The sequence below is a fragment of the Nelumbo nucifera genome, chromosome 3, assembly GCF_055504915.1.
Source record: "Nelumbo nucifera cultivar China Antique chromosome 3, China Antique-T2T, whole genome shotgun sequence".
NCBI lineage: Eukaryota > Viridiplantae > Streptophyta > Magnoliopsida > Proteales > Nelumbonaceae > Nelumbo > Nelumbo nucifera.
Window position 1 is genome coordinate 18,818,351 of NC_142651.1, and position 25,785 is coordinate 18,844,135.

Consider the following 25,785-nt stretch of genomic DNA (forward strand, 5'->3'; position numbering starts at 1 on the left):
TTTCTAGGATAAACCAACCCAAAATAAGCGATTCATTACTTGTGAAACCCATGCAACAACTAGGACGAACAGAGCAGTTCCAAATTGTCTCTGAAGAAATGGTTTTTCCATGATATGTTGGATGTGGTTGGACCAACCAAACCAGACTTGTAGCAGATGTGTGCAGGTGCAGCCAAGTTCTTACTAATGCAGTCGGAGTCGACTATATGGGATTGTTGTTTCTTCCCGAGTCAGAGCCTGTAGCAATAGGATTATAGGAATATTTTCAATTGAATTTCAAGCCTCTTTTAAGGTTTAGCAATGACTGGCCAATCTGTACACCCAATCACAGCCATTTCTATTTTCAAGAAACAAGAAACAAACTACTCTTTACAGGATGAGGCTGGATGGTGGCTAACGTCTTGTTTGTCCCACCTAGATATCTCCTATTCCAAAATTGCTAATCAGATCTCAGATGTTTATTAATCCCACCGTCTATTCTTGAAGAATGAAAGAGGAAACGGAGAAACAAGCACTATGAGTTAGTTCAACTTCTAGCATAGATTTCAAAGCTCTTACACTTTAGCTCTTGATTCAAAGCTTGCCACTTGTGCAGATTAGGTGAAAGACTCAACTTCTCTGAAATTTCTCGCTAATGGAGGAGAATAAGAAGCTTCTGATAGACCGAGAAATACTTACTGATGTTGATGGTTGTGCTTGTGTGCTTGTGCATAATATTAGAAAAGAAAGTCATCTATTCAGTTTTATTTTCAAGTTAAGCCAAACATATGGAAAATTATCCTAAGGGTCTGTTTGCTTTGTGGGATTGGGGTCTGGAATTGGAAATGGATTCTAACTGTTTGGTTGGGTGAAATCGAAATCCCAATACTATTTCTGGTGGGATGGCATTCCTCCCCCCACACCACCCCACCCACCTAGAATCCATTCAACCAATTCTGGTTCCAGTCTGAATCAAACAGTTGAGGGGATTAGACCATTCTGATTCCGATTCTGATTATAAATCAAATGGATCCTAAATTCTTAATCAAGTATCATCATTTTGTTTTACATGCAAACAAACAAAACTTGATGCTAAAAATTCTCAGGGTCCGTTTGGTTTGTAGTCAGAATCAGAATCAAAATACTTTGGAATCAGATTTGGTTCAGACAGGAATGGAAATGAGAATTGGAATCAGTAAGAATGAGATTTCATTCTCGAGAGAGGCAAGGAATGGCCATTCCCTCAAATGGGGGAATGCCATCCCAACAGGAATGGGAATGGGATTCTGGTTCTGCCCAATAAAAAAATTGGAATTGAAATAGCCTATTCCAATTCCGATTTCATACCCTTATTCCTGCAAACCAAACGGGACCTCAGTGTTGTAATGGCCTACCAAGCATTTACAGCAATTTCTGATTTTTATTATTCAATTTTGTGGTTCCTACTTCCTATGCCAGCATTCCTCGTCAATAAGGGTGGCTATTCAGTATGGGGGAAGCTTCTCCAACTTTCCCTTCTATGGTTCTCTTGTTCTCTACACAGCCTAATTTTCTAACATCTCAAATCATATTGCCTCTCATAGGAAATTGGAAACATACCACCGAGGCTTTTCAGTCTCGCCCCCTAACCCTGAACGTATTGTCAGACCCAGATAGGATCAAATGTAAAATAGGTTCACTGGGTTACTGGTTTTATGCGTTAATCTTAAAATTCGGTTTTAACTGAAAAATCAAACCAAAAATTTCAGTTTTCCATTTTAAAGTTTAATTTTTCTTTTTTATTTATTCAGTTTGATTTTTAATCGAATAAACCGATTGCTCACTCACCAGGTATTTGTTGTTCTCCAATCCCTAAAAGTTTTTCTTAAATGACCAGATTAATGGTACCACTGTCCTAGATGATCCGAATCTGATCCTGACACTAGCATTGATACTTCTTAAATTGAACCGTAACCCGCTGGATCCCGGTCTTGGACTCTTCATCTGACCCATTACTACACCAACCATAAATTTAACTTGCAATCACAACCCGACGCAGTGCCCATTTGGGAGTACTTTTGGGAAGTGGCTTCTGATGTTATACGTGGAGTTTTTCTATTCTGAGATTTGCAGCCGCGCATTGATGATATCTTCATATTTATATATTTTTATTTATAAGGAGATATTCCGAATGCACAGCTGAAAAGGGGCTATGAAAGACGGTGTGAAGACGATGTTGTGAGGATCAAATCCGAATTCTACAGATTACAACTCTGTCATCATAATTCACCTTTGACACAGAAGCCGGTACCAAACGGGCTTCCAAATTGATTGGGTTCCCGACCTCTTGGGAAGGTTCAGTGGTGATTCATTAGTCATGCCTCTGGCTCATGCCACATGCATGGAAAATACGTTCCATTCGTATTTGACAAATGACAGACAACAAGCAAATTCAAGTCTTCGACTCTGAGCTCTGGTAAGTCTTTCTTGAACTTGAAGCAAGGGGTACGTGTAGTGTAACGGGAGGTAGTCTTCCTATTGAGAGAGTCATTGTAGGAAGGCCTAGGTCAAAGTTTTACTTTATATATAAACCACCCATCTACAAGCCTGGATGATCATCCCAAGTCCCAACCCCAACAGAGGGAAGCTCTAAACTCTAAGTCCCACCCAACGACATGGCAAAGAGCTGCAGCACTTCGCCCACTTCAACAAATCTTGTGTTGCTTATTTTGGTTGCAGCTCTATGGCCCCTCAGCACCACTACTGAAGCCTTGAAACCCAGGATCACAAACATTCAATTCTACATGCACGACATCGTTGGAGGCCCCAACCCAACTGCCGTTCAGGTGGCCGGCCGGCTATCCAATATCACGAGCTCTGACCCAATTGCATCCTCGTTTGGGTCAATTTTCGTGATGGACAATCCACTCACAGCCACACCCGATATAAATTCAACCCTCATGGGGCGTGCTCAGGGGCTCTATGCCATGTCTTCGCAACAGAACGAGTTCAGCCTTCTGATGACTCTCACCTATGCATTTGTCAGCGGACCATACAATGGTAGTTCCTTCAGCGTGGTGGGTCGGAACCCGGTCATGAATGAAGTAAGAGAGATGCCAATCGTCGGAGGCACAGGAATTTTTCGGCTTGCACGCGGGTATTGCTTGGCAAAGACGCACTCAATGGCGGGATTTGATGCAGTAATCGGATATAATGCGACCCTGATACATTAATTAATGGAGCTCCTATGTTTGTATCTACATGATTAGCATTCACAACTTCACATCTTGGGAAGAACAAGGTCTGGTTTATCGGTCTTTACGTTGTTTGTAGATTGATCAAAAGCTTGAAATGTTCAGTCTGTCTAGCAAAACAAGTATTTCCATCCAACAATAGTTTGTTCTCTCCATATTTTATCAAACGTTTTATCTTGGTGTTAAGGAAATACAGTTGAAACAAAATTTGTCCGGTTTTCTATGTTTGAACAATTAACACTGATAACACTTGACTGCGCATGACCGCTGACACTGGATTATCAGTTCCTTCTAAACCCAGTCTTTTCGAACGGATCTCAGATAAGAGAGACCTTGCAAAAGTTTAAGCCTATAAGCTCCTATACTTAATTGCCCCTTAATATGACCCAAAGGATGATGGACACCAGATATGGTTCATGGCTAGAGGACCAAATATACTAATTGTTCTCTTTGAATTCTGGCAATAAAAGACATTAACGAGACAAGAAAGTTCATTGTTGGATAAACAATTTTGAACAACGTGACAGTAATTGTCAGTCTGTCACACGATATCCATCTCCATGGTATCATATCTAAATGGTCTACAGGACATGCACTTCAGGAGCTCTGCACAGATCAAAGCTCTTACTTGCATCAACATTCTGATCATTGGTTTTGAATATAAAAGATTGAAGACATAACCTTGCTTTTGCTGCAATAGCAATAGATTCCTCGTCTTGTTTTTCTTTTGCAGCAGAAATAGCTGCAATGTATGCCTCCCTCGCTTCCTCCATTTTCTCCATCTCCATGTCATCCATATTATCCTGTTCATACCAAAGCAAATATATCAGTCAATAATTAAATATCATCACATTGAAGACATGTACAAGCTGGCTTTGATTGATTCTTTTATCGCTTTAACTACGCAATGGTAACTTGGGCTCCCTGGATTGAAGACATGTACAATCTTGGGCTTCTCACAGCCTAAAACCTAGAGTTTTGCTTTGAGCCACGTGGCCCAAGACTCTTACTCTAACACCCCCCCCCCTCCTCAAGTTGGTGCACAAGAAAGGACTGAGACGCTCAACTTGGACAAGAGTGCGTGAAATTTTTCACATGAAAGTGCCTTTGTTAGGAGATCAGCAGGCTGATTGACTAGGCAAATGATGGATCTCCAGAGCACCACTTTGAATTTGTTCACAGATAAAATAGCAATTAATGTCTATATGTTTAATCTGCTCATAGAAAACGGGATTGGCGGCAATGTGTATAGCTGCTTTACTGTCACAGTGCAATTGCATTGGAGATGATAGCTGAACAGTGAGATCAGCTAGAAGACAACGGAGCCAGACTAATTCAGCTGTAACAGATGCCATTGCGCGGTACTCAGCTTCAGCAGAGGAGCGGGAGACTGTTGGCTGTTTTTTTGTCTTCCATGAGATGGGCGAGGAACCCAGCAAGGTGATGTACCCAGTAGGGGATCATCTAGTTATCAGGCAACTGGCCCAATCTGAGTCATTGTAGCCATGAAGAACAGTATCAGTGTGAGCTGAAAGGAAGATGCCATGCTTCTGAGTTCCTTTAAGGTATTTGACCACCCGAAGTGCAGCATCAAGATGTTCTTGGTTGGGCTGATGCATATGCTGACTTAGGGTATTAACGGCAAAAGATATGTCAGGCCTAGTGACAGTGAGGTATACTAGTTGCCCAACTAGGTGCCGGAAGCATGATGGATCATCCAGAATGGGACTGGAAGTGTCATTAAAATGACGTTGAACTTCTATAGGAGTGGATGATGGCTTACAATCTTGGAGACCAGCATCAAGTAAGATGTCCAAGATGTATTTATGTTGACTAATAAATATGCCATCATGAGATTGGTCAATCTCCAAGCCCAAAAAATACTTGGGAGGCCCAAGATCTTTGATGTGGAACTTGTCATTGATGAATTGTTTGAGCTGTGAAATACGAGAATGATCATTGCCAGCAAGTAGATCAACATAAACCAGGGCTGTGACAAAGGAGCCACCATTTGTGGATGTAAAGAGGGAGTAATCACTAATCACTGCGAGATTGTTGGAAGCCCAGTGAAAGAAGAGCCCGCTGAAATTTCTCAAACCACATGTGAGAGGCTTGTTTGAACCCATAAAGGGATTTCTGGAGTTTGCAAACTCTATTATCACCATCTTTGGCAAAGCCTTGAGGGATGGCCATATACACTTCCTCATGGAGATCTCCATGTAAGAATGCATTATTAACATCGAATTGATGAAGTTCCCGTTTTTTAATGGCAGCTACAGCAAATAGACATCGAACAGTTGATAATTTTGCAACTAGCACAAAGGTATCATGATAGTCCAAACCTTCAACTTGGGTGTATCCTTTGGCTACCAAACAAGCTTTGAACTGATCAACTGAACCATCGACTTTGTATTTAATTTTGTACACCCACTTGGATCCAATGGCTCGTTTTCCGGGTGGTAAATCAATAAGAGTCTAAGTATTGTTATTTTCAAGAACAGAAATCTCATCAGCCATAACCTTCCGCCATCGCAGATCAGCATTGGCCTGAGTGAAGGTGGTGGGTTCTGATTCTAAATATGAGGTGCTGGCTGAGTTGGATTGGGGGGCTAAGGAAGGTGGGAGATCACAAACGAAATCTTGGAGGTGAGAGGGGGTTTTAAGTGTTCTTTTGTGTCGGCCAAATGGGCCTGGAATGGTGGGCCTGGCTGTGCTTAGCTCATCAACAAGGCATTCAGTAGGCATGGGTGTAGAGGTGTTGTGGGGTATTGGTGGAATGGATGCAACTGTAGTTGGGTCTTGTGCTGGTGGATGAAATTCAGGGGAAGTTGGTGGTGTAGTGAAGTCATCAAATGTTGGGTTTGTAGGGGGAAAGAGTCTTAGTGTTGGTGGAGATTGGTCAGCATTAGATTGCTGATTTGAGTAAGAGAATTGGGATTCTTAGAAGGTGACATCTCGGCTTGTAAATAATTGGTTGGTGTCAAGGTTATAAAGCCGATATCCTTTTTCGCCATAAGAGTAGCCCACAAAAACACATCTAATGGCTCTGCTAGCAAATTTGTCACATGGTTTGGGTCGCACTTGGGCATAACAGAGGCAGCCAAACACTTTCATGTGGTCATAAGATGGTGGGGTGCGAAATAACATTCCATAGGGTGATTTTCCAAATAGAAATGTGGGTAGTCGGTTGATAATGTAAACTGTTGTTTGTAGGCACTCACCCCAGAATGAGATTGGCAATTTGAGCATGAAACCGGATTGCCCCGGACACTTCCAACAAATACCAATGTTTTCTCTCAGCCACGTTGTTCTGCTGGGGCGTGTCTACACAACTACGCTAATGTTCAATGCCCTATGCAATGAAGTAATTTTAAAGAGGGCAAGCATAAAACTTTGCTCAGGAGGGATAGAAGTCAGTTGATCTTTTGGACTATCAGAGTGGGAAGTAAAGGAGTGCTACTGGTTGATGCTTCGATGGCTTTGAAAGTTGCAGAAGAGTTGGATCACTAATTATTGCCCCGTCAATTTGATCGGGATTTATCCCATCCAAGTGGATACCCCACTAGTTGGTAGCACCGATCTCTTGTATGTCCACTGCGTTTACAATGTTCGCAATAATATTTGGAACGACCAGTTGTTGAGGACCGAGATGGGGGCTTGGCTGAAGCATTCATGGCTGCAACTTCCAGTGCTGGTCCCTGCATCGCCAAGATTGTCTACTGTCATTCTTCCTAGAGGACAAGGGCACATGCTTTATTTAACATCGGAAGCAAGGTTTAAAGTATCGGAAATGCCAGGTGTATCGGAAAGGTAATTTTAAGAGACGTATCGAGATACGCCTTGGATACGCATGCGTATTGGAGAAAAACTAAAACACGTATAGATACGCTTTGAAACACTATAAATACTTTAATAAATCATAAATATACATAACGACACTAAATATAAGACCTAAATGAGGTGTATATACATTAAATTAATATATTTTAATGGTTTTATGAAGAAATATATTGTAGTTAATTATTATTTCATTAAAAATCCTATACTTAACTATAATTTTTAAATTATAATTCTTAAGTTTTAATGTTTAATGGGATGGGAAAAAACCAACTCTCTTATCCAATCATAAAATATGCATTAACACAACTTCTAAGTGAAGATATACTTAATAATTATTTATTATTTGTTTTCAAAAAATATAAAAATAAATAAATAAACATTATATAATATATTCAAAAAATAGTTGTTAAAAAAGAAATTTCAATTGCCTTGTGGAATATAAGGTAGATCATCCATAGAATTATAATATATTCAATCATTGTGATCAAATGATAAAATATAATTAATTAATTAATTATTTTTTTAATTCTATAAATATAAAAATAAAAATATTAAAGAAGAAATTTCAATTGGTGTGATCAAACAATAAAATATAATTATTTATTATTTATTTTTATTCTAAAAATATAAAAAATCAAAAAAATATTAAAGAAGAACTTTCAATTGCTGTATGGATATGATAGATAAATCTATAGATCTAAAACATATTTAGTCTTTATATGCAGAGAAAAAATTATATTTTCACTTTTTTTTGTTAATTTATGTTTTCCCCAAATATCTCATGAAATTTCCATAAATCTACAGATGACAAAAAAATGTGATTTTAGATGTAAGAAATGTAGATTAACATAAATTTATACATTCAAGAAAAAAGAAATCATAAGATATTATAAAAAATTGAAAAAAAAAATTACCTATTTTTTACCATATTTTTTCAAAATCTTTAAAAAAATAAAGATTCACATTTGTTTCTTGCAAAATTTTGCAAATCTAGCACTCTAGGAATGAGGTTTGGAGTTTTAGAGTCATTTGGGGGTGAAAGAATGTTACTTTTCACCTTTATTTTTTTTGGTTTTTGGCCGTATCTTTTTTGTCGATACTCTACCGATACACCTCCGATACGCCCCCAATACGGGTCCGATACACATGAAAAAAGACGATACACACGATTTCCATGCATATCCCGTATCTATTTTTAAAAGATACGATACGATACGCCCCATATCGAGCGTATCGTATTAAAATTTTAAACCTTGATCGGAAGTGATTATGATCCGAATATGCTTGATCGAATGACATTATAGGACTCATTCAGTCCTATCAAGAACAGGTGTAAATGTTCCTTTTCCCGTTCAATGCCAAAGAGTCTTGCTATGCCACCACAGGAACATTCAGGCAAATCGGTTAAGCTGGCTAGCTCATCCCAGACCATTTTTAGTTTGGTGAAATACACATAAACGCCTAATTCTCCTTGTCGAAGAAGTAAGGCCAAATCATTCTTCAGTTGATTTATGCAAGGAGAATTCCTCTGAGAAAACTATTCTTGGAACTCAGACCATATTTCCAATGTAGATTCGATGAGGGCAACGCTTCCATACAGTTCTATGGAGAGGGAATTGAAAATCCAAGATGCCACCATCACATTGCATTTGGACCAGGCATTTTCTTCTAGTGAAGCGATGGGTGGTCGGGGCAACAATCCATCAACGAAACAAAGCTTGTTCTTTGCACAAAGTGTCGTTCTCATCGCTTGATGCCATACCGGATAATTTTCTCCAGTGAGTAGGCATGAGACCAGTACGAGCCCTTGGTTGCCTAGCACATGCAGGAAGTATGGTGAACTGGGATCCAAGATCTGCGACATGGACGAGCTTCCACTGGTTCCAGGCGCCATGAAAGAGTTTGAGTCTTGGATCAAACTTCGGTTACCCACTCTGATACCATGTAAAATGATATAAAAAACGAAAAGAATTTGTGTCTTGTTTCATTGCTTTCACATGTATTTATAGATACAGGTGGTGAATAATTGAGTGCGAACAAGTTTGTTACAGAGTAACTAATTCTTGCAAGTGGGCCACATGGCCCAAGACTCTTATTCTAACAATTGTTGGGTGAGAACAAGTTAAGCCCATCCATGTTAGTGCTTTAAAGAAGGCCAACTTATTGTTGTTTTCTATTGGTGGTTTTACTATTGGTGGTTTTACTAGACTTGAAAAGGCCAACTTATTGTTGTTTTAACTTAGTTCTCTTATTCTTACTTTGCCATTCTATTTGATTTGATTGCCAAAACAACTTAAGTTTTGTGGGTTTTACATAATGATATTCATATAAATTGTCTACAAAGGAAATCTCTTACTGACATTTTTTTTATTTCTTTATATGAAAAATATAGCTGTTGTAAATTACTTATTAAACTCCTTCAATTATTTCACCAACAACTTTACACAAAAAGGTGATCTTTTGCGGGTGTTTGAGGAGTTTTTCAGGAGAGGAATTGTCAATCCGGGTGTGAACTCTACATTTATAGCCTTAATTCCAAAAAAGAAAGATGCATCCCACCCGAAGGATTTTAGGCCAATTAACTTGGTTAATAGCTTGTATAAGATCATTGCAAAAGTGTTGTCTTTGAAGCTAAAGAAGGTATTGCCAGATATCATTGCACACTATCAATGAGCTTTTGTGAGTGGAAGACAAATTACTGATCAGATTTTAATTGCTAATGAAAGTGTGGAGAACTTTAAGAGGGATAAGAAGAAGGGAGTGGTCTGTAAGTTGGACTTGGAAAAGGGACAGTGTAGTGGATCATGGGTTGGGAGGGTGTGATGCATCTTTGTGGTGGACTGGGATTTATTGAGGAAAGTTTTGACTAAATTTTGTTTTGGGGCTAGATGGTGTAAGTGGATCATGGGTTGTGTCCGAAATTGTCATTATTCAGTGCTAGTGAATGGGACAGTGTAGATTTCTTACCAGCCAGTAGGGGTATAAGACAAGGAGACCCCCTTTCTCCTTTCTTGTTCATTCTAATTGCGGAGGTTTTGGAGAAACTGATTCACAGAGCAGATTCTAGGGGGCTCATTAAAGGCTAGAGAGTTGGGAGGGTGGAAACCCCCCTCACTCACTTACAATTTTCTAATGACACGATTCTGTTTTGTGAAGGCGGTAATGTGAGCTTTATCAGGAACTTGAAGTCGGTGATACAACTGTTTGAGCAAATGTCCAACTTGAAGGTTAACCTTGGGAAAAGTTGTGTAGTGGGAGTGAATTTGGAGGAGGGAGAGATCAGGGAGAGTGCTGAAGTGCTGGGGTGTGAAGTCTCGGGGTGGCCTTTGAACTACTTAGGGTTGCCATTAGGTGATAATCCTATGAGAAAGAGCTTTTGGAACCCGGTGGTGGAAAGGTTTGAAAAAAGACTAGTATCCTAAAAAAAGAACTACCTCTCTCTTGGTGGGAGAATTACACTAATTAAGGCCACACATGCTAACTTACCCATCTTTTTCCTGTCGGTGTTCAAAATCCCAGTGGAGGTTGCTAACAGATTGGAAAAGCTAATGAGAGATTTCCTGTAAGAGCCGGGAGAGGAGAAGAGGGATCATAGAGTTAGCTGGGAGATAGTGTGTAGGAGTAAGACTTGTGGTGGTTTGGGGCTTGAGAGTATTAGGAGAAGGAATATGACTCTATTGGGAAAGTGGTTGTGGAGGTTCCCTATGGAGAAGGAGAAGCTATGGGCTAGAATAGTGGCAAGTATACATGGGTTGGAGCACAATGGATGAGACGTTGGAATTAGAGCTAGGACCATAAGCAATTCTCCTTGGAAAGTCATTCATGACCTGCTACCAGTTTTCTCCCCTAATATCAGGTATGATTTGAATTCCGGTAACTCCATAAAATTTTGGGAACAAACTTGGGTGGGGAGTGCCCCTCTAAAGGATCAGTTTCCTTCTTTGTATGCTCTTTCTGATTTGAAAAATGAGTCAATCTCGTCTTTCACCACCCCGTCCTCTTTCACTTCTGGGATTGGATGGAACTTGGGTCTAAGAAGGGATTTGAGGGACTCAGACTTCAACAGTATTTTGAGCCTTATTGCACTTCTTGATAACGTTGTCTTAGACCCCACTAGGGCGGATTCTAGAATTTGGACACCTACCCCCAATGACATCTTTTCTTGTGCTTCTTTCTTCAAAGTCTTAAGTCAGCCCACCAGTCCTACTTTCCCCCCTTTCCCTGTTGATGAGGTTTGGCGCAGAGCAATACCTCATAGGGTTGGTAGTTTTTGTTGGGAAGCCTATCTGGAAAGAATCAACACTGGTGATCTACTCCAAAAGAAGATACCCAATACTTGTCTGTCACCTCAGTGGTGTGTTCTTTGTAAAGCGGATGGGGAGACTGGTTTTCACCTACTGGTGTCTTGCCATTTTCTGAGGTCAATTTGGGATTGGGCTTTCTCCTTATTTAGATGTAGCTAGAATCCTCCATCAGACTTGCAGGGCCTTTTTTCCCCTTCTTTTTCTAGGTGGCGGATAAAAAGGGGAAGGACTATGTGGAGAGGACTAAGGGCTGCAGTATGTTGGACACTTTGGGAAGAAAGAAACTCCAGGATATTATCAGAAGCTGAGAGAGGAGCAGCAGATCTGAGGGCTATCATACATATTAGGGTAGTACAGTGGCTCAAATCTTTGGAGCTATTCACAGATTACACTTTGGATGACATGTTGAGGAAGTGGGGTGAAATTGCAAATTGCACACAGACCAAGTCATTAATGAGTGGCTTGGACCCCTCCACCTGGTGGATTCTTGAAATTAAACTTTGATGGGTGTAGTAGGGGAAATCCAGGACAATCGGGGATTGGGGGTGTTTTTAGGGATGAAAATGGGGTCATTTCTACCATTTTCTCAGGCCCAATTGGAGTGGGTGACTCCCTTAGAGCTGAGATCTTTGCAGTTATGGAAGGAGTTCGGAAAGCTAAGGAGTTGAACATCAGGAAACTCATAATTGAAGGGGATTCAGAGGTGGTGATAGGGTGGTTGATTAAATATCACAATGGCTTATGGAAGTACAACAATGAGAGGAGGAAATTCAAGTGGCTGGTGCGGGAGATGGAAGTTAAGACATGTTGGGTTAAAAGATCGGCTAATTCCCTAGCTGACAGTTTAGCTAAACAAGGGGCAGAAAGGGATTCATTGTTTTGGGCTAAGCTGTAACTTTAGTGTTTTTTTTTTCGTTTTTTTTCCTTTTTTTGAGGTTCTTTGTTGCTCTTGGAAGATAAGTGTGTTTGTCTTCCTCTTGTAAATCTTCTATTGATGATTTAATGAAAGTGTTATTGATCAAAAAAAAACTTTACACAGAACCTCGAACACAATGATGTAAGTCATTTTCTCTTATACTCTATGAAAAGGTAACCTTTGTTGTAAGACACAACATTTATCTTGCCTGGCATATTCACATGTTACCTAAGATCAAAAGTATGTAAACCTACTACATTATTATAAAGAAGGAACCAAGCTTACTATATGTGGAAGTGGATCCAAATGATATGGAGTGACATCATAATCCTCAGCATATGCAGTGAAATTCTTTGTCAAGCCTTCAAGTGACAACACAAGTGATGAAATCCCTCCTTGCATGGAGTCTAGCTCATTCTGGAGCTTATCAACTTTGCTATTAGATGTCATTGCCTCCCATTGTAACTTCTCAAGTGCTGCTTGCTTATCTGCAAGCATAATCTGTGGAAGAGAAAGATATTAACGAGTAATGACGTAAGGTAATTTGCACAGATAATCATGCATGCATGCATTTATGCAACTATGCACTCACATATATAAACCAACCAAAAAATATTTGGTGTTGGCACTTGGTACTGCTTAATGTTGTGGCATCAAAAGCTGAAATTGGAAATAAGAATGCAACATTTATGCGTATGTCATAAAAGCATACCTAATCCAATGTATAATTAGCACTGAATTTGGGTCACAACAAAGGACTGATAGCACCCAAGGTTCAGAGAACTGACCCAGAGGCTGAACCGTTTTCCCCTCCAGGTTGTGGGTGAGCTGAACCAGTCAACCTGTGACACATCATCCTATATATATATAATATAGCATAATATATAATATATGTAATATGCATAATTATATAATGTTATACATAATAATATTAAATTATATATATATTCAAAATATAAAACTATATTTTGCATAATTATGGCCAGTTTTTCTAACCCCGGTTTTTAGAGCCAAACCAAACTGCCAGGTGGATGACAGTGGTCAGTGGACTGGTTCACAGCTTTTTTGTCAGACTAGCCGATCCAGTCCAGCTCTCTGAACACTGATAGCATCATGTGTTGTGTAAATATGCCGATTGTTCATCAAATGTTCAGAAGATTAATTCATGAAGTATCCAGAACATTCCATTGTGTTTCAAAAGTTTAACATCCTTGAATACGCAACTATGTTTGAGAGGAAGGAGATTGCAGGAGATGAATGACAAGCAAATTCCATTATTTTTTCTACCCCTCCATGACTTCAGAATATATGCAGTAGGTTACCATGCTATTCATCTTATTTTAGAACCTGGAATAGATTAATGGGAATAACTGAAAAAGGAATATTATTTTTTGGTAATAAATGAAAAAGAAATATTTATCGAGTAATAAGAAGAAGAGTACAAGAATGTGACAAGAAACCACCCAACGAAAGAAGCAACAAAGATCCAAAAGCATCCACCCACCTCTAAGACCAAAGAACACAGACACCCCAATACTAACAAAAAAACAAAGCATCTAAAACTAAAATGCCAACAAATTTGAAGACACAATCCTCCAGCTTATACCAAATTGCCAAAAAACCAACCTACAAAACCCTCCACACCCATCAAATGACAAGACCTTCCTCCCAAATGACTAGTGCACAGCTATAATACCCAATTATTCAGCACCTCCTGAGCCTTCACCAGTTCCTTCTTTACTTCTCTTAAAAGCACTCTTGTTTTCTTCACCTTTTTAATAGGCCCCATCCCGAATAAGCCCACCTTCAATCTAGCAAGAACTTTTGACATCTGGACAGTTCGTTGACTCCTCTGTCTTCTGAATCTTCTTACCACATCAGGGATTGCTCTGTTGCCGACTAACCATCCTTGTTGACATCATTCCCTGTAACTTCAGGAGGTTTTGCTCCATCTTGATCATCTTCTTTCCTTGCAGCAGAGCTCATCACCTTAGGATCCAAATTATCTTTCTCCCTTTCCATTAGAGGCATAGGATGCCAGTTCCTTAAATTTTGTCCTTGCAAATTCCTCCCCTTGGATGCCTCTGATAAAGAACAAACCCAAAGATTTACTCACCTCCATTTCTATTTTCACTACTATTTCCAGGTCAACTGTTTTTCCAAGGGCATGTGTTTTATCCATTACAACTTCATCTTCATTTCTAAACTCTTCATCATCTATTACTAGCTTCATTCTTTATTTCTTTTTTTCTCTCATACATTTTTGCACCTATCACCCCTGCACCCATTATTTTCAGTCTCCTCTTCACCTTCCAGTTTGTCCACCTTCGTCTCCTTTCTTGCTTCTTCTTTCTCTACAAAACTACCATCTCCTTCATTATCCAGATCCATCTTTGATATGCCTTCACAAACCCTTACCTCTTCTTCACCTTCAACAAGATTTTCCTCCACTGGATCTTTGGGACTGCTAGACCTTCGGGCTCTAAATTTGTTCTGTATGTAACACATCTTTCCATTTGAGCTGATAAAAAAAAAACACATCTTTCCATTTGAGCTGATAAAAAAAAAAACACATCTTTCCATTCGAGCTGATCAAAAAATACACATCTTTCCATTTGAATTTTTTTACTGTTCTCAATATTGAGGAGTTTCATCACAACTAACCTCTTTTTCATCTTCCTCAATAACCATTGACTTGATCTCACCTCCTTTTTCATTCTCTTGCAAATTTTCTTTTGGACCAACAGCTTCAGCTTATCCCTTCACACTTGTCTCTTCAAGTTCTAATCTCTTCTCACCATGTCTTTGAGGACTTCAACCAGATAAAATGCTCTTTTGTTTATCTTCCTTGTACCTGGAAATAAATTTCATAATGCACTAGACATAGTCCCCCTCACATTACAATCTTCAGGTCTTTCTTTTCTCTTTTCCTTCTCTCCCAGTCATTTTGGATTAGATCTCGCCCTAGCTGCAACTCCCTAACCACCAACTGGGCCCAAGTCCTGTCAAAGTTTACCCACTCCTACCACCATTACAACTTAAAACGCAAAATAGGCCCAACTCTATTTAAACGCTCACCCAACCCACCACGATGTACAAAAGTATATGGCCCACATTGCTTCCCCCATTTCTCCAGACTAAGAACATTACTCTGCCTACTTTTAAAGTCAAAAACAGTTTTCACCCTGTCCCCCTTATCTGCTGAAATCATAACTTTGCCCTTTCATCACCCTGACCTTTCATCTTCATCCCTAACCTCCTACCCTCCTTGCCGAAACTCCACCTGTTCATCTTCCTCACCCCCCAACGTCCTCTTCTGACCTTCTCTCAGATCAAACTTATTTTTCTTTTACATCCCTCTCGAAAATGAAACAACAAAGATTGGATATGTTCCTTGAGGCACTATTCTCAATTAGAATTGCTTCCTTGCATAAAGTTGATTCTTATCAAGTGCAAATCTTCAACTTCAATCAATATTTTCACGTACCTTGCCTGAATCTAGAGCCTATTGCAAAAATCATGCCTCCGAAATTTTCCCACAGCGTGGCCAATCAATCTGAAAGTTTGGGTACTCCAAAAATGCAATGGAATCCCCACCACACGTATCCAAACTAATGTTGTCTCCTGTGAAGGCTTCAGCTGCCCAACCATCGGTATCCATCTATCAATTCTTAACTCTGGATATCTCAAATGCCTCTTCTCTCCCTATCCAAAACTCTCACTACTCCTTTTATCTTGAAGCTAAACAAAAGTAATCCTGCATTTAACCTTCTTCCTGTGAGAAGCCAAAATGAAACCACTTTGTGTGCACCCATCTCTGAATGTCAACAATATCTGGATCTGAGTGAAAAAAGTAATCCTGCATTTAACCTTCTTTCCGACAACTTCCCAATCCCGTTAACCACCACTTCGGCCAACACCATCACCTCCTTTTTTTTGTTCCATTATCATGACAAACGAAGAATTACCTCTCAAGTCATTATCATAGAATTATGCTAGAACTCTAATAAGCTAATTGTAAATCATCCAATCTTTGCAACACACATTTCACTATGACTCCAATAGGTGTGAAATAAATGTCTAGATGTTTGAACACACCAAACCCCTGATTTACCAGTTTTCTTCAATCATCAACAGATCAGAATAGTTTCATCATGAAGGAAACAAATCAATAGAAAATTTTTCTCCCTGCAAGGAGAAAAGGAAAAACCATTTCTGGCTTACCCACCCAACATGCAAACAAAGCCCAACTGTCTACTGTCTACCCTAGTACGGTAGACCCACAATACAATCCCTCCCTATCAACTTCCCTTTTGCCAACATGTTAGCCATATTAGTCACCCTCTTTTACCAGTTAATACAATGTACGATAGAAATTTTCATGTAGTATATGGTAGTAATTATGCAATTAGGTTTACACAATGTATAATAGAAATTTCCATGTGGTATATGGTAGTAATTATGCAGTTAGGTAGCCTAGAGGATCACTTTGGTAGATCTGCATGCACTGAATGCTGATTTATAACTCCTATGCTTGTCAGAAAGTTGAATGATAAGGGCTGGAGCTTTTTCAAGTCCTCCTAATGCAAACTTTCACCTGACCAACAATAACTACAAGTATGAATCCTCTCATTTCCACAGAATAACAATATATAATATATAATATAACTAGTGGTGGGGGAAAGAGAAATAACTGGTGGTTGTACTTTATACATAGAAAAACATATAACCGCTATGAGACAATGAAGCAATGAGCTAGGTACATGATGAATAGACAACTTAAGAAATACAAAGAAACATACCTTTACATCATAGAGCTGAGAATGAGTAGTTCTGATTAAGGAGTCTTTCTCTGAGGTCTGGCATCTCAATTCTTCAAGTTTTGCTTGGACTTCAGCTATTTGATTCTTTGAATTCTCTGCCAATTTCAGGAGCTCATCTTTTTCTGATAATTTCTTCTCTAGATCTTGCACTTGTTTCCGCAAGATATTCAGCTCTTCCCTTTCCTTTTCTGCTACCATTGCCCTCGATGAGAAAATTGAGAGTTCATCAGAACAGACATCTTGGCTAGCAGTTTTGCTTCGAACTTTATCACTAATTTCCCTTGTTTTTTTGGTTGGAATAGATTGAGCTGCTTTCCTACCTTTTGGATCACCAATCTGAAATAGGTTAATAATCAAGATTAGGATATTCTATTAGTGAAAACTGAAGCCACACCTGACATTTATGCAGAAAATATCTAAATGCCAGGTTAATTGAACTCCATTAACAGCAGATTTGATTTAGATTAGACGCAAAGCAATATGGAAGTTCCAAAAGGGAAGGATAATGTTCATGTTAGAGTGAGCCGAATAGGGGTAGTTTAGTAATCTCATGTCAGTTAAGTACTTTGCTTATGTGGCTGTTTTATTAGAGCACTCTGCCCCACACTTAAGTGTGGGCAGTTTAGTCTTTGTAAGTGTAATTAGAACCTAATAAACATAAGGGGGTCGACTGAATGGGTGACTAATCAGTTTCGACTAAACCCTCATGTTCTCTCTTTCTCTTGTCTTCTTCCTCATCTTCTTCTTCCTTCTTCACTGGTTCGGATTACTGTAGCTGCTCCAAAACATGGTATTAGAGCAAGGTTTCTGACCTGCTTCCGCTTGCAAAGCATCTCAGCTGTGTTCATGACACCCTCTTCTTCGTTTCTGGTTAGTTAATGGAGAGAGCTGGTTCGCCCTAGGTCTGAGACATCACAGTTCGTTGCTCTCTGCTACGCACAGTTTTCTTCATCAAGGAAGGTGATTTCAGCAGTGAATGGTTAGCTGATACTCTCAAAAGAAGGTTGGTTATTTAGTCCTTTTGTGTTGCTGGTATTTCTGGGTAGGAACCCTTCAAGAATCAGTTAGTACTGATTAGAACCTAGAGAACTAGGTTCATTGTTGCCCTAAGAAGGGCTGTGTGTACAGTAGCCGAATGGTGTAGGGCTGCTGTGAGTTGTTGAGTGGTGTTAGGGCTGCTGTAGGTGGCCAAGTGGTGTAAGGTGGAATGCAGTGACCTTGCCAAGCTCCTTGTGGTCGTGTAATGCCCTCTTAAGTGTGTTAAACAAATCTGAACTGGGTGTAGCAGTTTGACTGTGTTGTGGTGCTTGTGATGCACAATTTTTTTTATTGTGTGGTTTTAAGAGGACCTACTGTTGTGTTGTGGTGCTTGTGATGCTTATGTGGGTCGTAGGTGTGTGAAGTCAGCAGTAGTGTGAAGAAGAACAAGTGTGTGCTCCCACTGTTGTGTTTAGGGGCTGCAATAGGTGCTGAAGTATCAAACTGTGAACAACATCAATCAGCTTGTAGCTGAGAAGTAAGGTTAGAGGCAATTGTGAAAGAGTACAATGGCAGCAATAGGAGATGGCTACAATGATCAGATACCTAATGTGGTAATTTCCTCCGACTACCTAGGGGTACAAATGACCTCAATTAAGCTGAATGGGGAGAACTATGTTCCATGGGCTAAATCAGTGGAAGTGTTTCTCAAGGCAAAGAAGAAAGTAAAGCATGCAAGAGATGAAAAGCCATCGGAGGACTCTCCAGGGTTTGATGATTGGGAGCAAGAAGATGCTCAAATCATGACTTAACTGTGGAATAGTATAGAACCCAAAATTAGTGCCAACTTCATGTTCCTTGATACGGCTAAGGATATATGGGAGCATGCTAAGAAGCTATATTCTGGACAAGATAACACAACAAGAGTGTATCAGCTTTATCAGGAGTATTTTGATTTACAACAAGGAACCAAAACTCTAGAAGAGTACTATGCCAGCATAAAGAATATAAGGAATGAACTCAATGTCTATCACCCCCTTACTCCAGATATTAAAGTTCAGCAATAGCAAAGGGAACAACTAGATGTTACAAGATTTTTAGTGGGGCTGAAGTCGGAATATGAACCAGTTAGAGCTCAAATATTGGGGGGCTCTACTCTTCCTACACTTGAGGAAGTATTCTCAAGGCTTCGTAGAATTTCTTTGGGACAGACAGAGAACTCCACACAGTCTGATAGATCAGCACTTGTGCCAGCTCGAGGGGTTGGACATAGTACAAGAGGGGGAGGTCATGCTCCCCGAGGGGGCCGTGGCAGTTCCATGTTAGTCGGGGTGGTCGTGACTCAAGGGGAGGCCATGGCAAAGGGAAGAATAACTCTACAAGGAAATGTACTCATTGTGGTAGAGAGGGACACAGCGAATTTCTGTTATGATCTACATGGCCCTCCCTCTAAATGGGCTAATCATGCTATAGCAGGTGAGGTTGATATCGGTGACAGTAAACCGGCAGACCGAACTCCTCCCACATCTACATCTACCTCTGGGAGGGAAATGGTGAGCGTACCGCGTGATGAGTATGAACGGTTCCTTCAAACTACTTCACAGCATACCACTGCCACACTTGCCCAATTAAGTATTGTTTGCATATCATCTAAAACCTCTCCCTGGATTATTGACTCTGGTGTGTTCTCTTCTCTTTCTGAAACCCCCACATCACAAACTGTTACACTTGCCAATGGGTCCTCATCTCCCATATGTGGTGTTGGTAATGTTGACATGGCTTCTGTGCCCTTATCATCTGTTTTATATGTCCCTAAGTTTCCATTCAATCTTATGTCTGTTAGTAAAATAACCAAAGCTCTTAACTGTTTTGTTACCTTCTTTCCTTCCACTTGTGTTTTTCAGGATCTCAAGACGGGGAAGAAGATTGGTGGGGGGCATGAAACTGGTGGACTGTATTATCTTGACGGTGGTGGATCTTCAATTGCTCTTCAGACTTCACTTACTCCTCTACAATGGCATTGCCGACTGGGACATCCATCTCTCAAGGCTCTCAAGATTTTGGTCCCGTCATTGAGTCATTTGTCGGTTTTGCAATGTGAGTCATGTCAGTTTGGGAAACATCGTCGTGTGTCCTTCAGTCCAAGAGTTGAGAGTCGTATGTTGAGTCATTTTTCTTTGGTTCATTCAGATGTTTGAGGTCCAATCAAAATAGAGTCTTATAATGGGTACAAGTATTTTGTCTCCTTTATTGATGATTGTTCAAGAATGACATGGATTTACTTAATGAAAGAAAGAAGTGAATTGTTTTCCATTTTTCAAAAATTGCATGCTGAAATACGCACACAATTTGGTGTTCCAATCAAAATTCTCCGTTCAGATAATGGTCGTGAATACTTTCTTACTTCATTTCAACAGTATTTAGAACAGCATGGCATTATTCATCAGACATCATGTGCATACACCCCTCAACAAAATGGGGTAGCTGAACGGAAGAACCGTCAACTTCTTGAAACTGCTCGGTCTATTCTTCACCACATGAATGTTCCTAAACGTTTTTGGAGTGATGCTGTACTCACTGCATGTTTTCTCATTAATCGGATGCCCTCCTTCATCCTTCATGGTTGATCCCCCTTCTCTATCTTGTTTCCCACTTTATCTCCATCCCCATTAATTCCTCGTGTATTTGGTTGTGTGTGCTTTGTCCACAATCTAAGCCTTGGAATAGACAAGCTAGATGCATGCTCAATTAAATGTGTCTTCCTTGGCTACTCACGGACTCAAAAAGGGTACAAGTGTTATAATCCCATTACCCGGAAGTGCTATGTTTGCCCTGATGTCACCTTTTTTGAGTCAGTCCCCTTCTTCTCAAGTCCTGAAGCGCCTTCGTCTCCACCCGCACTTCCTCTTCCTCTCCCTGTCAGTGATTCAGTTCCAGATGTTGTTGTTGGAGTAGACTCATCACCTCATCCCGTGCAGATCACCACCGAACGTCCACCAATCCGGCAAGTGTATACACATCGAACGACACCGGCCCCTCCTCCAGCTTCTACCTCATCTGCGGTTTCTCTCATGGCTCCTATTGTTGAACCTTCAGACCTTGACCTACCCATTGCCTTACAGAAAGGTAAATGCAGTTCTACCCTCCATCCTATTTCCAATTTTGTTTCATTACCTCGTCTTTCTACATCACATCGCCAGTTTGTTTCCCTTTTATCCTCTATTTCCATACCTAACAATGTTCAAGAAGCTCTCAGTTCACCTGATTGGCGGCGGGCAATGGAAGATGAACTTTCTGCTCTTCAACATACTCAAGCGTGGGAACTTACTACTCTCCCACCTGGTAAGCATGCTGTGGGATGTAAATGGGTGTATATTGTGAAATACTTGCCAGATGGTAGTGTGGAGAGTCTGAAGGCCAGATTTGTTGCTAAAGGTTACTCACAGTTGTATGGAGTAGACTACATGGAGACATTCTCTCCAGTGGCTAAGATTGGTTTTGTTCGTGTACTAATTTCCCTGCTAGTTATGTATGATTGGCCTCTGTTTCAGCTTGATATAAAGAATGTCTTTCTCCATGGTGATCTTGTGGAGGAGGTATATATGGAGCAACCACCTGGGTTTGTTGCTCAGGGGGAGGATGGTAAGGTATGCAGATTGAAGAAGGCAATTTATGGGCTGAAACAATCGCCGCATACTTGGTTTGGGAAGTTCAGTGAAGTGGTGAAGAGTTTTGGAATGAAGCAGTGCCAGGTAGATCACTCAGTGTTCAACTATGACTCAAAAGCTGGGAAGATTCTATTAGTGGTCTATGTGGATGATATTGTCATTACTGGCAGTGATAAATTGGGGATTGGCAAATTAAAGGTATTTCTGCAAAATCATTTCCAAACAAAAGATCTTGGAACATTGAAATATTTCTTGAGAATAGAGGTTGTCAGGTCAAAACAAGGTATAAATCTGTGCCAAAGAAAATATGTTCTTGATCTATTGGAAGAAACAGGATTGTTAGGTGCAAAACCGGCTGAGAGACCCCTATGGAACCAAATGTTAAGTTGAGCAGTGATACAGGAGAAGTATTTGAAGATCCTGGAAGGTATAGACGACTAGTGGGGAAGCTAAACTATCTGACTATCATGAGACCCGACATATCCTTTGCAGTCATTGTGGTGAACCAATTCATGCAGGACCCTCGTATACCTCACTGGGATGCAATTCTTAGAATTGTGAGGTATCTGAAAGGAGCTCCAGGCCGTGGACTATTGTATAAACCAGGAGGAAAACTTGAAGTAGTAGGGTATACAGATGCAGACTGAGCAGGCTCAGTGAATGATAGAAGATCTACTACGGACTATTGCACATTTCTTGGAGGAAATCTTGTGACGTGGAAGAGTAAAAAGCAGACGGTTGTGGCCAGAAGTAGTGTTGAAGCTGAGTATAGGGCCATGGCACATACTACCTGTGAGTTAGTGTGGTTGAGGAATCTTCTACAAGAAATTGGGTTTCACATGGATAAACCTATGAGACTGTATTGTGACAACCAAGCTGCATTCCATATCTCATCCAATCCTGTATTTCATGAGAGAACAAAGCACATAGAGGTTGATTGCCACTTTGTGAGGGAGAAGGTCATTGCTGGAGAGATAAACACAGAACATGTGGGCTCGAATGATCAATGGGCAGATTTGTTTACAAAAGCTCTTAACTCAGGGAAAGTGAACCATCTATGTAACAAGCTGGGATTATATGACATATATTCTCCAGCTTGAGGGGGAGTGTTAGAGTGAGCCGAATAGGGGTAGTTTAGTAATCTCATGTCAGTTAAGTACTTTGCTTATGTGGCTGTTTTATAGAGCACTCTGCCCCACACTTAAGTGTGGGCAGTTTAGTCTTTGTAAGTGTAATTAGAACCTAATAAACATAAGGGGGTCGACTGAATGGGTGACTAATCAGTTTCGAGTAAACCCTCCTGTTCTCTCTTTCTCTTGTCTTCTTCCTCATCTTCTTCTTCCTTCTTCACTGGTTCGGATTACTGTAGCTGCTCCAAAACAGTTCAAAATTCATTTACTTGTCAGTGTCAAGTCTTTAGCCTTTGGTAGTTCATGTAATATAAGTTATTGCCTAACTAGGAACAACATGAGTTTCAAAACCAGGCTACACTCATTATTTCTATTGAACAAAACAAATTTGTCTAATCTGGTGAACTCTTTTCCTTGATCATAAATCATAAATTCATAAAACTTTTTTCCTCATGCGGTAAACGCATACCCAGAAATCCAAATCACCTAAAAAGGAGGATAGTATAAAAGACAATAAATTGATAAGCATCCGGCAGATGCCAGAGTTAAAATGGGTTGCTTCAGACTGAAATTGTAGAGTACCCATTGCGGTCTAGAGAGACCAATTCGCAATTCAATACATAACAACCATAAACCAACATCAATGGTCCACATTTCTAATAGCATCACCAAACAACATAAGACCTGCTAACTACTGAAACAAAACATAAGCTCAAGCTTCCCACATTTTCCTAAGAAAAAGGTTCAAAATTTACAGTTCCATTGGGTCAATTTAACATTTAAATCAAATTCCAAACGAAAAGTCTCACCCTTTTAGGGTAAGGTTCTTTTGAAGGCGTCTTAGTGTAGACTATCGACGCACGACGTGTGAACGAAGCGTTCGCCCTCCGATCCTGGACAATGAAAAAACAAAAACAATACATTAAAGAAAAGGAAAGTTCACCAAAAGAGAGAACAGATTAAATTAAGAGTATTTCCCAAAAATAGTACACAAGGAAAAAAAAAGGATAAAATTTTGAAATGTACATGAAGAACCCCTTGGAAGTATCAACGTAATAAGCTTAAAGCTTACCATGAGAGATTCCACAAGCGGGACCATCTCGACGAGGTTCTTATAGAGTACCCTGTCCACATTGCTATTGCTTCCGTTTCCGTTAGCGAGGGAGGAGTTAACTCGTTGAGATAGAAGAGGAGATGAGTGATCTTCTCCCGACAGCCATGATTTTGAGTCTCCAAATCTTTCCTGCAAGTCGACGAAATGCTGATGCTCAAACATAATCGATTAGTTGGTGGAAGCCCTTAAAAAGATCGATACTCTGTCTGGTCTCTCAGGAATACATTAAATAGGGAGAAATTGCAGAGACTTCACCCACGAAGGGGATACTTGCTTTTTCAGAAGAAAAAATCTCCAGATCCGGGGGGAAGTTCTCATCGCAAAATAAAGAGATCGTTCCCACTAAGTTCCTAATAGAGTTCAGGTGAATCTGGCCAACCGTCACACCGAAGTGGTTTAGGACCTCGACAAGAAGAGGGTGGAAGGGCAGTCGCAGCCCCGCGGCGAGCTGTTCCCGGAAAATCACGATCTCATCAGGACCGTGTTCCCAAGGAAAGCTGCCCGTAGGGATAAAGTAACCATACTCACTGGGCAAATTGTAGTAGTCTACGAGGGTTTGAAGTTCCTCAAGCGTCATAGTCGAAGGGCCGAACTGATCTACAACCCGGCCACAACGGGAGGTGGATGCCGACCTACCCGAAGCACCTCGGGTGGTAGGCCCGACCCCTTCCTCAGGACCTACATCGGGCTCACTTGAACTACCGGGGGACGCAAACTGGTTCGTAGAACCCACATCGGACCCACTTGAACAGTCTGAACCCTCCAAACCGGACATCGTGAAACGGAACGGGGTTCCAAAAACACTCACCCGGGAAGAAGACTAAAGCAAACCGCGAGAACTCGAACAAGCAAGAAAACCTGGGACGCGAGCTGAAACTTAAGGCGCGAGCTCAAAATGTACAACAGTAGCAAGGACGCCCCCCCCCCCCCGCGCACTATTTATATCCACAGCGTACGGAAAGCGACGGCCCAAATCGAAGCCAATCCAACGGCCCACAGCCGCGCTAAGCCGCACGTCTTCCAAGACCAATCGGCGCACGTCTTTCCGAAACTGACGGAGCGTCGCGCACGTCTTGTCAGAGGACAGGTGTCGGCACGCGTCTTCCCGAAACTGACGGGGTATCGGCGCACGTCTTCTCGCAATAAAAGCATCCGCAGCACAACTCCCGAACAACTGCCGCCACGACTCCCAAACGCGCGCCCTTTTTTGAAAATCAAATTAAAGCAAGCGCGCTCGGCATAGACCAAAACCCTCATGCTACCTTGCAAACTCCCCGCGCCAAGACGGGACCGTCGTCGCAGGGAGTGGGGGGCAATTGATGAAGGGAAAGTTGGCCCGACCTCGCGATCACCCGACGCGTGGCAAAGACTAGTAGCTCGGGATAGTAGAGCGCCCAAAGCGAATATCGGAAGCAAGTCCGAGCTCACTACCGAACCCAAACTCCAGACCGCTGTACTTAGTCCGAGCTCCTTGTTGAGTCCGAGCTCCCTACTAGGAGCCCGAGCTCCCTATTTAGAGCGAGCTCCCTACTAGGAGTCCGAGCTCCTTGTTAAGAGCGAGCTCCCTGTTAAAGGTCCGAGCTCCCTAAGAACTCGAGCTCCCCAAGTCCGAGCTCCCCACTAGGAGCCTAAGCTCCCTGTTTAGAACGAGCTCCCTACTGAGAACCCGAGCTCCCTGCAAGGAGCCCGAACTATACTGGGCCCCAAGCCTCACAAAGCTGACCCGAGCTGGCCCACGGCAGCTCGGGACACTCCAAACCGAACTCAAGACACCTCGCTCGCCACTCCGACACTTCACTT

At 41.0% G+C, this 25,785-nt stretch overlaps 1 protein-coding gene and 1 pseudogene across 2 annotated transcripts; one reads left to right on the forward strand and one right to left on the reverse strand.

Moving 5' to 3' along the window:
• The first annotated feature begins 2,493 nt into the window (after positions 1–2,493).
• LOC104599928 (dirigent protein 22 pseudogene) lies at positions 2,494–3,426 on the forward strand (annotated as a pseudogene). The gene has a single exon (XR_016083927.1). The product of XR_016083927.1 is annotated as a dirigent protein 22 pseudogene (transcript).
• Positions 3,427–3,646: 220 nt separating this feature from the next.
• LOC104599939 (protein MICROTUBULE BINDING PROTEIN 2C-like) lies at positions 3,647–24,306 on the reverse strand. The gene is made up of 5 exons (XM_010262695.3): positions 23,944–24,306; positions 23,681–23,764; positions 17,075–17,431; positions 12,558–12,773; positions 3,647–4,015 (listed from the first exon to the last, which is right to left on the reverse strand). Exons 1-5 carry the CDS (start codon positions 24,145–24,147, stop codon positions 3,794–3,796), a joined length of 1,083 nt encoding a protein of 360 aa, XP_010260997.1. The 5' UTR covers positions 24,148–24,306; the 3' UTR covers positions 3,647–3,793.
• Positions 24,307–25,785: the final 1,479 nt, after the last annotated feature.

Coding starts and splice junctions, on each gene's coding strand:
- LOC104599939 (XM_010262695.3), bottom strand. CDS start 24,147: ATGTTTGAGCATCAGCATTTCGTCGACTTGCAGGAAAGATTTGGAGAC. Junction 23,765..23,943: donor CGCTTGTGGAATCTCTCATG/GTAAGCTTTAAG, acceptor TTCATTGTCCAG/GATCGGAGGGCGAACGCTTC. Junction 4,016..12,557: donor TGGATCCACTTCCACATATA/GTAAGCTTGGTT, acceptor TGGTATGAACAG/GATAATATGGATGACATGGA.